Here is a 13,438-nt window from a genome sequence, read left to right as displayed (position 1 = left end):
TTCTTGCAATTGGTTAAAACTCTGGCTGCAGGTTTTTGCAGTACCTGAAGAAGATGCAAGGAGGATTGTGGAAGGCCCAATAGAGAATTGCAATAATCCAGTGAGGAAAATGAGAGCCTGTAGCACTGAGTGGAAATCATTAAAATCTAGTAAGGGTTTTAGCCGTCTAAGCACTAGCAGTTTGTAGTAACCTCTTAATTTTGTGGAAATATGTTTTTTAAAATTTAGTTCACAGTCTATAGTTACTCCTAAATCTCTTACTGATTCTACGAGTTTTATCTTAATATTATTTGGCATATTTAATGTGTTAGTAATATTTTTTGATTTTCTGTCCAGAAGTATGATCTCAGTTTTTTTCCATATCTAAAGCGAGTTTCATATGGCTGAGAAGTTGTTTGATTGCGGACAAGTAGATAGTAATTAATTGAAAAGTCTGTTCTATTGTATCAGTGATAGGGACGAGTATCTGTATATCATCCGTGTAAATATAAAGGTTCAGACTGCGGCCAGCCAGAAGATGGCAAACTGGCAATACGTAAATATTGAACAAAGTGGCTGACAAGGCGGAACCTTGAGGTACACCGGTATTAAGCTCAATCTTATTTATTTATTTATTTATTTATTAATTTTAAAGGTTTTTGTATACAGTTTGCACATCGTATCGGTTTACAAAGAAACACTGTACAAATAGAGGGTTTGCATAGAAAACAGTACAATTGGAGGGTTAACAATGAAACCGTGCAAATAGAAAGGAGCATTACAGATACAAGCATCTTATCAGTTAATAATTAACTTAGCAATTATAATATGGGGCATAAACGTTATATGGCCAAATTGATATCATATAAGTAAGAACTATGTACAAGTCAATGATTTACCAAGAACTATGTACAACTCAACGGATTACCTGGATCATTAATCTTATTATAAAGGGGTATAAACTTTAACGTAGCGGTTGGGAATAAATAAGACAGCTAGGGGAATAATTAAGACAGCAAAATAAAGAAGAGAGAAAATTAGGTTTAGGAGAGTATAACAGGAAGTGAGGGGGGCGGGAGAAGAAGGCTAGCTAAATTAAATACTAGACGGTCGGAAGGTGGACGTGTAAGAAAAATGTAAGAGTAACTAAATGGCGGAAACGAAAGAAAGAGGTGTTAAATGGAAAGGATTCAGATGGCATGGAGATGGATTCACAGGAGGGAGAAGGGTGGGTGGTGTTAGTTGAAGGCTTCTTTAAAGAGCAACGTTTCTAAGGTGTTTTTTTAATTTCTGTGTGCAAGGTTCTATGCGGAGATTGGGGGGGCATTCTGTTCCACAGAGTGGGACCAGCTAAGGAGAATGCTTGGTCCCCTGTGGAGGAGAGATATGTTAGTTTGGGAGAAGGTGTGTATAAGATTCCTTGGTAGGCTGATCTGGTGAGCCTGTCCAATTTATGAAATCGGATGGAGTTATGTAGCCATTGTATATTTTCATTGAATAGAGTCTTATGTATGAGAGTTAGGGTTTTGTATTGAATTCTCGAGGAGATAGGGAGCCAGTGGAGGTCTCTCAGAATGGGAGTGATATGGTCTTTTTTGCGAGTATTGGTGAGAATTCTAGCTGTGGCATTCTGGAGCAGTTGAAGGGGGTTTGGATGAGGTGGGGAGACCAAGGAGTAGGGAGTTACAATAGTCAATTTTGGAGAATATGATGGTTTGAAGAACAGTTGGAAAATCTGAGATGGAGAGGTCTCATTTTCTTTAGTACCTGAAGTTTGAAATAGCAGTCTTTTAAGATGGTTTTATCAGAGAGCAAATTGCCTCTCTTAACCTGGAATGACCTTTGTTGGAGGAAAGATGTAAGCCATTTGATTGTGATGTTTGTTAATCCGATTTCTTTCAGTCTCATTAATAGGATGTCACGATTCACTGTATCAAAAGTGGCAGATAGTTCAAGTAATATCAGTATGTATTTTGGACCGGTATCGAAACCTTTCAGAATGGTGTCAGTGAGTGATATCGGCAAGGTTTCAGTATTAAGGTGTTGTCGAAAACCAAATTGATTTGGATAAAGTATATTATTTCGTTCAAGATGTTCGACCAATTTTCTATGAACTACTTTTTCAGTTATTTTTGATAAGAATGGAAGGTTGCCGATCCCTGAGCTAGGACCTGCCCTCCAGCTAATGCTTTATCCTTTTGCACTGAGTGTATATATCCAGGACTGCACAGGAGGGAAGGTTAGAATGAACTTTATAGTGGGTGATTCGATCATTAGGCATGTAGATAGCTGGGTGACAGGTGGGTGTGGGTATCGCTTGGTAACTGCTTGCCTGGTGTGAAGGTAGTGGACCTCACGCGCCACCTAGGTAAGGTTTTAGAGAGTGCTTGGGAGGAGCAGACTGTCGCAGTACATATGGTTACCAGTAACCTAGGAAGATAAAGAAGGGAGGTCTGGAAGCTAAACGTAGGCTCTGGGAGGACCAATGTAATAAAATCTGCGCTAAAACAGGAGTTAAATTTTAGTGTGGGTTTTGCTTAATGCACATGGTAAAAACACATGGCCCCCAAGGGATGCTTAAACTAATGGGATGTAAATGGGGGGGGGGGGGGGGGGGGGGAGGAAGCGTAGTAAATGAATAAAGCAGTCTAAAATGTAAGTTAATCTGTTTTAAAGCACTTTTCTGCATTAGGAGTAAGAGGGATTGTGATCAAAAACAGCCTTGCATGCATGATTTGTGCTATACAACCCAATTTGGGCACAATCTCACATATCTGGTCATTTGGGCAAGGCATGCCCAGTTAAATCGTAAGCTATCTGGTGTGGGCACCTATAGCTGAACAGTAAACAATTTTGGTGCTGTGCACCCTGAATTAGGCACAAGAGTACGAACTGCTTGGCTGTAGGTGCCCTCCCAGAGAGCTTATTTCATTTCATTTGGCATACCTTGCCAAAGTGATCTTGCTTGTGAGATTGCACCAAGTCAGGATGCACAGCGCCAATCTTGCATGCAAAGCCATTGTGTCCCAGTGCCAGCACATAATATTCAGCTGTAGGTGGTTCCTCTCAGAGAGCTAACACTTCTATTTTACTTGCCACGCCTTGCCACAAAGGGGCAGGCACCTACACCTGAATACTATGCAAGGCACTGTGGCACAGTGACCTTGCATATAAGATTGGTGCTGTGCCCATCGCTAAAGTACATACAGCTCACTCATTGGTGCCCACCCCAGATTGCTTAAGCTTTGTTCAGCTAGCTATAGGTGCTTGAGCTTATGTTTTGATTTTAGTTGCCATGCTTTGACAAAATAGCCTGATGGATGTGAGAGTGTGCCCAAAGGATGAGATGCACAGCACCAGTCTCACATGCAATACCATTTTGGCAAGGCATAGTAAGTAAAATCAAAGCATAAGCTTTCTGGGGTGAGCACCTACAACTAGCTGAACAAAGTGTAAGCTCCCTGTGGTGGGCATTTACAGTTAAACAATACACCAAAGTCAGGATGCACAGCACCGGAGTACTGTTCAGCTGTCGATGCTCGCCTTGAGAACTTCTGCTGGAAAAATAAACTCCTGGGTCAGAGGTGGAGTAAACTCATATTTCTGGTGGTCAAAGTTAATTTATTGCTGTGCCCAGTGTGGTAGAATTAGCTAGACAGTACCACACTGGGCACAGCAATAATAAAACATGGATATCAGAAATGTGAATTGTTTTACTCCTGTTCTGACCCAGGAGTTAAGAAAATGTGCTTTAAGCTGTTGGCCCATTAACACGTCTCCCTGCATTAATGGGGAATAGTTAATCCCTTTTACATGTTTTACATGGGATTTGTATGCACCCATGCTAATTTTTTTTAACTCTTTATTTAACAGTTTTCAGAAATATATTGAATCCAAAACATCTGAATGTACAAACTTCTCTCTTAAGATAGTATATGATCTTGACTCACATCTAGATAAAATGCTAAACATTATACTATGAGTAACTGTATGCTGTAAATCATGCTGCTAATTACGAAACAAGCTGTTAAATACTCCCATCTAAACCTGTGCCACCCATGCTAACTTTAGCGCTTTTTTTTTTTTTTTTTTTTTTACTGTTTTGGTGCACATTTTTCAGGAGTTAAGACCCTGTTAAACACCAGCGTTACTCATCAGGCATTTTTCACGGTGAGTTTACCCTGGTATTTAATAGGGGTGTTAATGCCTGCAAACTATGTGCTAAAACAGGAGTAAAAACCTGCACTAATGTCGGTGCATCTTATTATATTGGCCCCATAGGTAGGAAACTGACATTCAGAACCTCCAGGGATGCATTCTCAGAAATGCTTCCCCATTCCACATGCAGGATCTCAGAGGCAGGCTGGACTTCAGAATCTTAATGTGTGGATGAGACAATGGTGCAGGGAAGAGGATTTTTTATGTTAGGAATTGGGGAGCATTCTGGAGAAGGGAGAGACCATTCCACACAATCTATCCTAAAATTCAGCTGTGTAACTTATTTTTTACCACAGTTGCTACACCCATATAACTTCTCTTCTGAAGTCATTGTATTGGCTCCCTATCTAATCCTGCATATATTGTTCACGCTCCTCTTTTTCACCCACAAATGCCTTCCCTCTGTAGCAAAGTAGTAGTAGTAGCCCCTCACTGCCTCTCCTCTCTTATCTTTCTCTGCATCCCTCCTCGTGCATTCCACTCATCAGACAAGTCATTCCTATCTATGCCCTTCTCTATCTCTAATTCCTGAGACTGCTTTCCACCTGACTGTACTTCTCAGACATGTGCAAAGCTGCAACTTGGTTGTCAGTACACACCTTTATGTCCCATTACTGTCTGGACAATCTTTCAAAGAGTGACAGTAAATTCGAACAAGCAGGTTTGCATAGCCTGTTTACCCAGTAGTTTACTCTATGGGGGGTCCATGTTGCTTATTCAATAAATGTTCTGCTGCATTTCTCAGCTTGGTATTTCCCCACATGTCGTGGCTAATTTATCCCTGCTTATTGATGGAGAAAACCAAGTTAGCTTGCCATAAACAGTATTCTCCATAGACAGCAGGATGAAATAGTCAGTACCTGCCCACCTCCTGGAGAGTTGTTTACCTAGCTAGGATTAGCTCACAGATTGACTGAGAGGGTTCACCAGGCGATCCCTGAGCAGGAAACCCACACATGCTTGGTAGATGAAAAGATCTACCAGCTTAGAGAGGTTTGTTTGCTACAGGATGATATCACCCCATATTTCATGGCTAATTCATTCTGCTGTCTATGGAGAACACTGTTTATAGTAAGCAAACTTGCTCTTCCCATGCAGCTGGACTGATCTAGCAAGATTTTACAGAAGGAGAAATTTAGTCTTGCCTGTTTATTTTCTTTCCTTGAATCCTAGGCTAGTCCAGGACCCTCCCGAGATGCCAGTGGCTGCAGTTTTTCGTTTGTCCTTGCTCGAGAGCCTTCGGGTTTTGCAGAAAAGTCATTTTCCTTGCCATTCCTTTTTTTAAGGAGAGCCCAAGGTTTATCTGAGTGTTTTGTTTGTATCTTCCCTTTCCTTACTATTGCATGAGAAGATGGAGAGAGGGATTTCTTGGGGATGTTCTCCTGTTATTGGTTCCCTTTTAGAGTTCTTTAATAGTTTTCTAGGGGATTTTTCCCACTCCTTTGCTTTTCCACAAGGATACTGGTAATTGTTGTACCACTATTAATACCAGTGATGTCACTGGAAAAGTTATGTTCTCTGTCTCCATCTGCTAGCAGGGCAGTATAAACCTACCTGTCTGGACTGGTCTATCAGCATTCAGAGAGAGGAAATTAAAATGAAAGACTAAATTTCTCCTTAATCATCAAGGCATTAGCTGCTATTCTTTAATGCAGAGAGGTATGTAGAATTGACTCACGTTTTCCTAGCACTACAAATTTAACTCCTGATCAGTGATTAAGCAAAGATTTTGGTAGTAGTGTTAAGTCTTTGGGGCTGAACTTGGAGCTTGTGGTGTGGGGGTCCTGTGCTTGGCATTCATCCGTACAAAACATGTTTTATATTCGTCATGTGTGCTTAACTTTTATGCACACAAATCTTTTTGCACACAGTGTGCATACATAAAGCATGTTTTGTATGTGCTAAGCATATTTTTGTGTTGGGTATTTTTAAACTCCCAGTGCATTAGCTTACAATTAGGTCTGCATCAGGAGTTAACTGGTTGTTTTTTGTTTTTTTTGTTTGTTTTTTTAGCATGCGAGTAAAGCAAATGTGTGCTGAAGTTCAGCTCACATTTTTTAACTCATGCCTTATTACATCAGGTCTTAGTGCTGTACCCAGGATTTGTTACATATAAGCAGGAATTGTAGAACCATAGAAAGATAGACAGAGCTAGCAAAGTTCTTTGGTGCCCATCTAGTCCTTTCACCTCTAGGCAGGATTCATTTTACCTTTCTCATTCCATACAAATGCTTTTAAAAATCTCCAGTGACAGATTCCATCACCTGCTTAGATAACTTGTTCCAGAACTTACCTTGATGAATCAGGCACTAAGTGAAGTTATTTTCCCATAGACACAAAATGGGAGAAAAACCTTAGTGAATCAGGCATTTAGAAAATTCTTCCTAGTGTCTCCGTTAAATCTCCCCTGCTGCATACCTGGCTAGAAGGCACTGGTGTCATCGCCTTACTGTAAGCAAATAACTTGAGGCATGTCATCTTTACAAGACAATTCTACCTTCCCATGTCCTCTGCTTTCTTCCCCTGCAGGTATGCATGCACCCTCATAAAGTCCTGTCAGATGTGGTGAATTATACTCTCTGGTTGATGGAGTGTTCACATGCTTCTGGCTGCTGCCATGCCACCATGTTCTTCTCCATTTGCTTCTCGTTCCGTGCTGTTCTGGAGCTATTTGACAAGCAAGATGGCCTCCGGCGACTCGTTAACCTGGTGAGCAGCCATGTCCATGTTGGTGTTTTTATCTCATCTTCAGGATCCAGTACAGATTCAGAAGCATAGCTGTTTGATTGAAAATATGTTGGAATTTCTGGCAGAAAATGGGTTAAATTTATAAATAAAATAAATTTATAAATAAAATAAATAAATAGTAAATTTATACTGTTGTCTGATTAAAACTCTTTAGATCTGCAGGTAGGACAAGCAGGATTGTAGCTCTCACATGGGTGACATTGGATGGAGCCTGGCACAGAAAACTTATGTCAAAGTCTCTAGAACTTTGACTAGGCACACTGAGCCTGCCCAGCATGCCCTATACTAAGCATCCACGTGGGGTCCCTCTTCAGTCTTTTTTTTTTTTTTTCCCCTCGTGGAGCTTTTGCCTCGCAGTTAAGTGAGCTTGTGGCTTTTCCTTTGGAAATTGCCTTAGAAAAGTTTTCTGCGGTTAATTTCAGATTTTTTTTCACGTTCCTCAGATGCCAGGTCCCTCTCAGTGCCTCCCCGAAGGCTCTTTAGTCAGGCTTTTTGTCGTTTAGGTAATTTTTTTTTTTTTTTTGCTCTGTTCCCCCCGTGGTGACTGTGCCTTTGTGCCAGCCAGCTTCGACTGCCCACCGTCACCACCCTCATTATCCCTTTTTCGTTCGTCATGATTTTCGTTGGTGTCCCTGGTATCTGAGGACCATGTCCATTATGGACCTTCATGAGATATGTGTCCTGCCTGGGGGCATCACATGATGTCCAGGGTTGCCACTTGTGCACCCAGATGACCCCCAAAGGATGTTGAACTCGATAAGATGGAGAAACTCTTTGGGTCGAGAGTCTGAGCATCGACATTGTCGGCATCTGTAGTTGCACTGATGGACACTGTGCCATAGACATCGCTGGGGCTGTCAGTTCCATCGATGATGCCGGCAGATAGGGGCGCTAGGGACCAGCCCCTGTTCGTCTGTTCCAGGACGAGGACGTCAGATTCGTTGTCATTGACCTCTGTATAGGGGAAACCAGGCCAAGCACTGAGGGAAGCCGAGGAATCATTGACACCGGTCACCTTTGATGCAGAGTGCTGGGCTCAGGGATGTACCGACTCATGCCGTGATGCCCCTAAAGCGACCCCATGGCGAGGAGTGCCAATCCTCCATCGATGCTGGGGGTCCGCGATTGTCTCCACTTGTCCTGGTGCCAGTTGTCTATCCACCTCTGGGATCCAAAGAATATCTGGCTGCCACTCCTGCCTCCCAGTCAGCGTTGGCATTGACAACTTTCGAGGAGGAGCTGGAGCGAAGAGTCTAGCTGGCAGTGGAACAAGCGCTGCAGGGCATTGACCTATGGCACCGATGGTACTGATGCCCACACTTTCTGTTCTGGAGCCACTGCTAGAATGGCTCAATGTATTCATTGGTGGGTTACTGACTCAACTGACATTGTTTCATAAGAGGTCATCGATTCCTGGCGGGGCGATGCTTCCCCTGACCGATTATGGTGCTCGTTGCCAGTTCCTTCAAGGAGGAAGCTCCATCGAGGCTGGCAGGGATGCTGAGGCTTGCAGCTCCCCATCCCAGGGCCACCGGTGCCCATGCCTCTGGATGAAGGCTGAACACCTAGAGCCTCATCTCATATGGACTTAAATTTGGATGAGGCTCTGTATGACCCCTGGGGGGGATTACACTGCAGATTCCTCCAAGGACTCAGAGGATCTCCCCTCAGAGCCTTCTCCTCCAGAGGAATGAAGGAAATCTCCACCAGAGGACTTAACCTTCACAGGTTTTGTGCGGCGATGGCAGAGGCCATCCCTTTTCAGTTGTCGATGGAGGAGGATGCCAGGCACAAGATGCTGGAAATCCTCCATTTTTTTGGAGGCTCCTAAGGAGATAGTGGCGGTCCTGGTGCACGACATCCTTCAGGAATTCATGCTGAGGATCTGTGAACACCCCCTTGCAGTACCACCTCCCGTTAGGAAGGCGGATAGGGTTTACCTTATCTAGAAGGCTACCAGATTTGAGAAGCATCAGCTGTTACACCAATAGATGGTGGTTGAATCTGCTTTCAAGAGGGCCAAGCGCTCTTGGACCCGTACCTCTGCGCCTCCAGGGAAGGATCGCAGGGCAATAGATGCTCTTGGGAGGAAAGTATTCCAGGGAGCCATGCTTAATGCCAGCATTGCCTCCTACCAGATCTAAATGAGCCAGTACTCACAGAACCTCTGGAAGCAAGTGCAGGAGGTGGCCAAGCTGCTGCTTCAACAGCAGCAAAACATTGGTGTGACTGGTGCATAAGGGCCTGGAGTGCAGAAAATACAAGGTTCGTACAATCTACGATGTTTTTGAAATGGCATAGAGAGTCTCTGCAGCAGGAATCTGAGCCTGCAGAATGGCATGGCTGCAGGCCTCTGATCTCCAACCAGAGATATAGGAAAGACTCGCTGACTTGCCTTTTATGGGAGAGAATCTCTTTGGAGATAAGGTAAGAAATGTGGTAGCCCAGTCGCAGGGCCACCATGAGACCCTGCAACAATTCTCTGCCAGCACTTCAGACCCGCCCTCCTCAGTGAGGAAGTTGGCAAGACAGGGTCAGAGGAAGTCTTTCTACCGCCAGAGGAAGTACTATCCTCCGGTCCCTCGCTCCTGTTCGCAGAGGGTGAACTCCTGCAGCCATCCCAGGCAGCAGAGAGCCCCCAAGCTCCAGCCAGCATCCCAATTAAATCCAAGGACTGAGTTTTGACTGAATCGTAGGGAGCATAAGCCAGCTCATCTGTACCTGAGACACTGGATCCCCGGGTTGGGGGCAAGCTGTGGTTTTTCGCTGATCAGTTGCTCAGTATAACCTCGGACCAGTGGGTTCTGTCCATAGTCCGTCAAGGGTACCAATTAAACCTATTGGGTGTCCTGCCAAATTGTCCTCTGTGCCCATTTTGAGGGCCAATAGTGTATCAGGAGGTACTGATATGGGAGCTCTCCGCCCTCTTAATGGCCAGAGCAGTCGAACCTGTTCTACTGAGGCAAAGAGGGCAGGGATTCTACTCCTAGTACTTCCTGATCTCAAAGAGAACAGGGGGACTCTGTCCTATCCTAGACTTGAGGGTCTTGAACATGTTTCTAAAAAGAGAAAAGTTCAAGATTTCCCTGGAAATCCTGATTCCCCTCTTGCAAAAAGGGGACTGGCTATGCTCCCTCAATTTGAAGGACACTGAGAGGAGAGGATCAGCTTGCTGGTGCCTGAAAGGAATCAGTAAGTTTTTGCTTGGGAAATTTTCTTTGGGGATATTATTTAGTGTGTTTGTGCTTTTAATATTCAGTAAGGCATGGAATAAACTGAAGTTAGACTGTTTGTATTTTTAAATAGTCAGTAAGGCAGCTAATAAGCAGTAGTTAGTGTATTTATTTTTAATAGTTTGTAAGGCAGCAAAAGTTAGTGTTTGTATATTAAAAAGAAAAAATAAAGTAGCAGAAGCTAGAAATAAGCTAGGAGCAGTGTATACCTAAGTAAAAAGGTTGAAAACTTCAGCACTCACCTTGGAAAGGTGTTAAGGTAGTGCGATTTGGTTTGATTAGGTACCAACATTTGTTAATCAAGAGAGCAGTGAGTCACTCTGGCTGACTAACTGAAGTTAGACTGTTTGTATGCTGGCACTAACCTTTAAAAAGGAGATAGAGCAGCTTTTAAACTAGAACAAAGGGGAAAGCTGACAGTCGCTAAGCAGTGCATGGTTCGGAGGGAGGTATCTTCAACGGATACTAATGATGCATTAGAATTAGGGCATCCCGACAGTGAGGTTCCAATAATTAGAAAAGTAGTCCAAGTGCCTGTAACTAAAAACCCACCTGAGCTAAAATATTCTAACTTATCCCTATCAATTAAAAAGCAGAATGAAAATACAAACAAAAAATAAACTTTGAAATGTTTGTATGCTAATGCCAGAAGTCTAAGTAGTAAGATGGGAGAATTAGAATATAGCAGTGAATGATGACATAGACTTAATTGACATCTCAGAGACATGGTGGAAGGAGGATAACCAATGGGACAGTGCTATACTGTGGTACAAATTATATCGCAATGACAGAGATGAGCACCCAGGAGGCGGTGTGGCGCTTTATGTCCAGGATGGCATAGAGTCCAACAGGATAAACATCCTGCATGAGACTAAATGCAGAATTGAATCTTTATGGGTAGAAATCCCTTGTGTGTTGGGGAAGATTATAGTGATAGGAATATACTGCCGTCCACCTGGTCAAGATGGTGAGACAGACAATGAAATGCTAAGAGAAATTAGGGAAGCTAACCAAATTGAAATCTCCCATAATTACCGCACTACCAATTACCCCAATATTGACTGGGTAAATGTATCATTGGGACATGCTAGAGAGATAAAGTTCCTGGATGGAATAAATGACAGCTTTATGGAGCAATCAGTTCAGGAACCAACGAGAGAGGGAGCCATTTTAGATCTAATTCTCAGTGGGGGCACAGGATTTGGTGAGAGGTAACTGTGGTGGGGCCGCTTGGCAATAGTGATTATAATATGATCAAATTTGAATTAATGACTGGAATGGGGACAGTAAGCAAATCCACGGCTCTTGTGCTAAACTTTCAAAAGGGAAACTTTGATAAAATGAGAAAAATAGAAAAAAACTGAAAGGAGCAGCTACAAGGGTAAAACGTATACAAGTGTCATTGTTAAAAAATGCAATCCTAGAAGCACAGTCCACATGTATTTCACACATTAAGAAAGGTGAAAAGAAGGCGTGGGCATTATTAAAAAATACCATCCTAGAAGCATAGTCCAGATGTATTCCACACATTAAGAAAGGTGGAAGGAACACAAAATGATTACCGGCATGGTTAAAAGGGGAGGTGAAAGAAGCTATTTTAGCCAAAAGATCTTCATTCAAAAATTGGAAGAAGGATCCAACAGAAGAAAATAGGATAATGCATAAGCGTTGGCAAGTTAAATGTAAGACATTGATAAGACAGGCTAAGAGAGAATTTGAAAAGAAGTTGGCCGTAGAGGCAAAAACACACAGTAAAAACCTTTTTAAATATATCAGAAGCAGAAAGCCTGTGAGGGAGTCAGCTGGACCGTTAGATGATCAAGGGGTTAAAGGGGCAATTAGAGAAGATAAGGCCATTAGTTTTAAATGTGCTTCATGCTAACTTAATGGAGTGCCCCCTAGTCCTTCTATTATGTGAAAGAGTAAATAACAGTTTCACATTTAGCCGCTCTAGACCTCATGATTTTAAACACCTCTATCATATCCCCCCTCAGCCATCTCTTCTCCAAGCTGAACAGCCCTAACCATCCCCCTTTATAATTTTGGTCACCCTTCTCTGAACCTTCTCCATCGCAACTATCTTTTTGAGATGCGGCGAACAGAATTGTACCAGTATTTAAGATTCGGTCTCACCATTTCCTTCCTAATAATTCCTAACTTTCTGTTTGCTAACTAGACTGTAGTTTCCTGGATAGGCCTGGAGCCCTTTTTAAATATTGGGGTTAGATTAGCCACTCTACAGTCTTAAGGTACAATGGATGATTTTAATGATAGGTTATAAATTGTAACTAATAGATCTGAAATTTCATTTTTGAGTCCTTCAGAATCCTGGGGTGTATACCATCCGGTCCAGGTGATTTACTACTCTTCAGTTTGTCAGTCAAGCCTACCACATCTTTTAGGCTCACTGTGATTTGGTTCAGTCCATCTGAATCATTACGCATGAAAACCTTCTCGAACGGGTATCTCACAAACATCCTCTTTAGTAAACAGCGAAGCAAAAAATTGTTTAATCTTTCCACAATGGCCTTATCTTCTCTAAGTACCCCTTTAACCCCTAATGGTCCAACTGACTCCCTCGCAGGATTTCTGCTTCGGATATATTTTAAAACGTTTTTACTGTGTTTTTGCCTCTACGGCCAACTTCTTTTCAAATTCTATCTTAGCCTGTCTCATCAATGTCTTGCATTTAACTTGCCAGCGGTTATGCTTTATCCTCTTTTCTTCTGTTGGATCCTTCTTCCAATTTTTGAATGAAGATCTTTTGGCTAAAATGGCCCCTCTCACCTCACCTTTTAACCATGCCGGTAATCATTTTGTGTTCCTTCCACCTTTCTTAATGTGTGGAATACATCTGGACTATGCTTCTAGGACGGTATTTTTTAATAATGCCCACGCCTCTTGCACACACTTTACCTATGTAGCTGCTCCTTTCAGTTTTTTTTTCTATTTTTCTCTTTTTTTCTCAGTTTCTCTTTCGAAAGTTTAGCACTAGAGCTGTGGACTTGCTTACTGTCCCCCTTCCAGTCATTAATTCAGATTTGATCATATGATCACTATTGCCAAGCGGCCCCACCACAGTTACCCCTCTCACGAAATCCTGCGATCCACTGAGAATTAGATCTAAAATTGCTCCCTCTCTCATTGGTTCCTGAACTAATTGCTCCAGTACTGTAGTGGTTGTGCCTGTTGGAACCTGGTTGGTGCCTGTTGGTCCCCTTTTGTGTTGGGGAGAAGCCTGTAACTAGGGATTCACCCAT

The 13,438-nt window shown here is 42.7% G+C and overlaps 1 protein-coding gene across 14 annotated transcripts in view; it reads left to right on the top strand.

The window, feature by feature from the left end:
- DCAF1 (DDB1 and CUL4 associated factor 1) overlaps positions 1–13,438 on the top strand; it is a 466,661-nt gene that overhangs the window by 219,675 nt on the left and 233,548 nt on the right. For all 14 annotated transcript variants that reach the window (XM_029599562.1, XM_029599550.1, XM_029599554.1 and 11 more), the window contains one exon: positions 6,727–6,906. In XM_029599562.1, the coding sequence (XP_029455422.1) occupies positions 6,727–6,906 (180 nt within the window). The remainder of the gene's footprint in view (positions 1–6,726; positions 6,907–13,438) is intronic.

This window comes from Rhinatrema bivittatum, chromosome 4 (genome assembly GCF_901001135.1).
Source record: "Rhinatrema bivittatum chromosome 4, aRhiBiv1.1, whole genome shotgun sequence".
Classification (NCBI taxonomy): domain Eukaryota; kingdom Metazoa; phylum Chordata; class Amphibia; order Gymnophiona; family Rhinatrematidae; genus Rhinatrema; species Rhinatrema bivittatum.
Note: the sequence above shows the minus strand (reverse complement) of the source record. Positions and strands in the feature narration are given on the sequence as shown.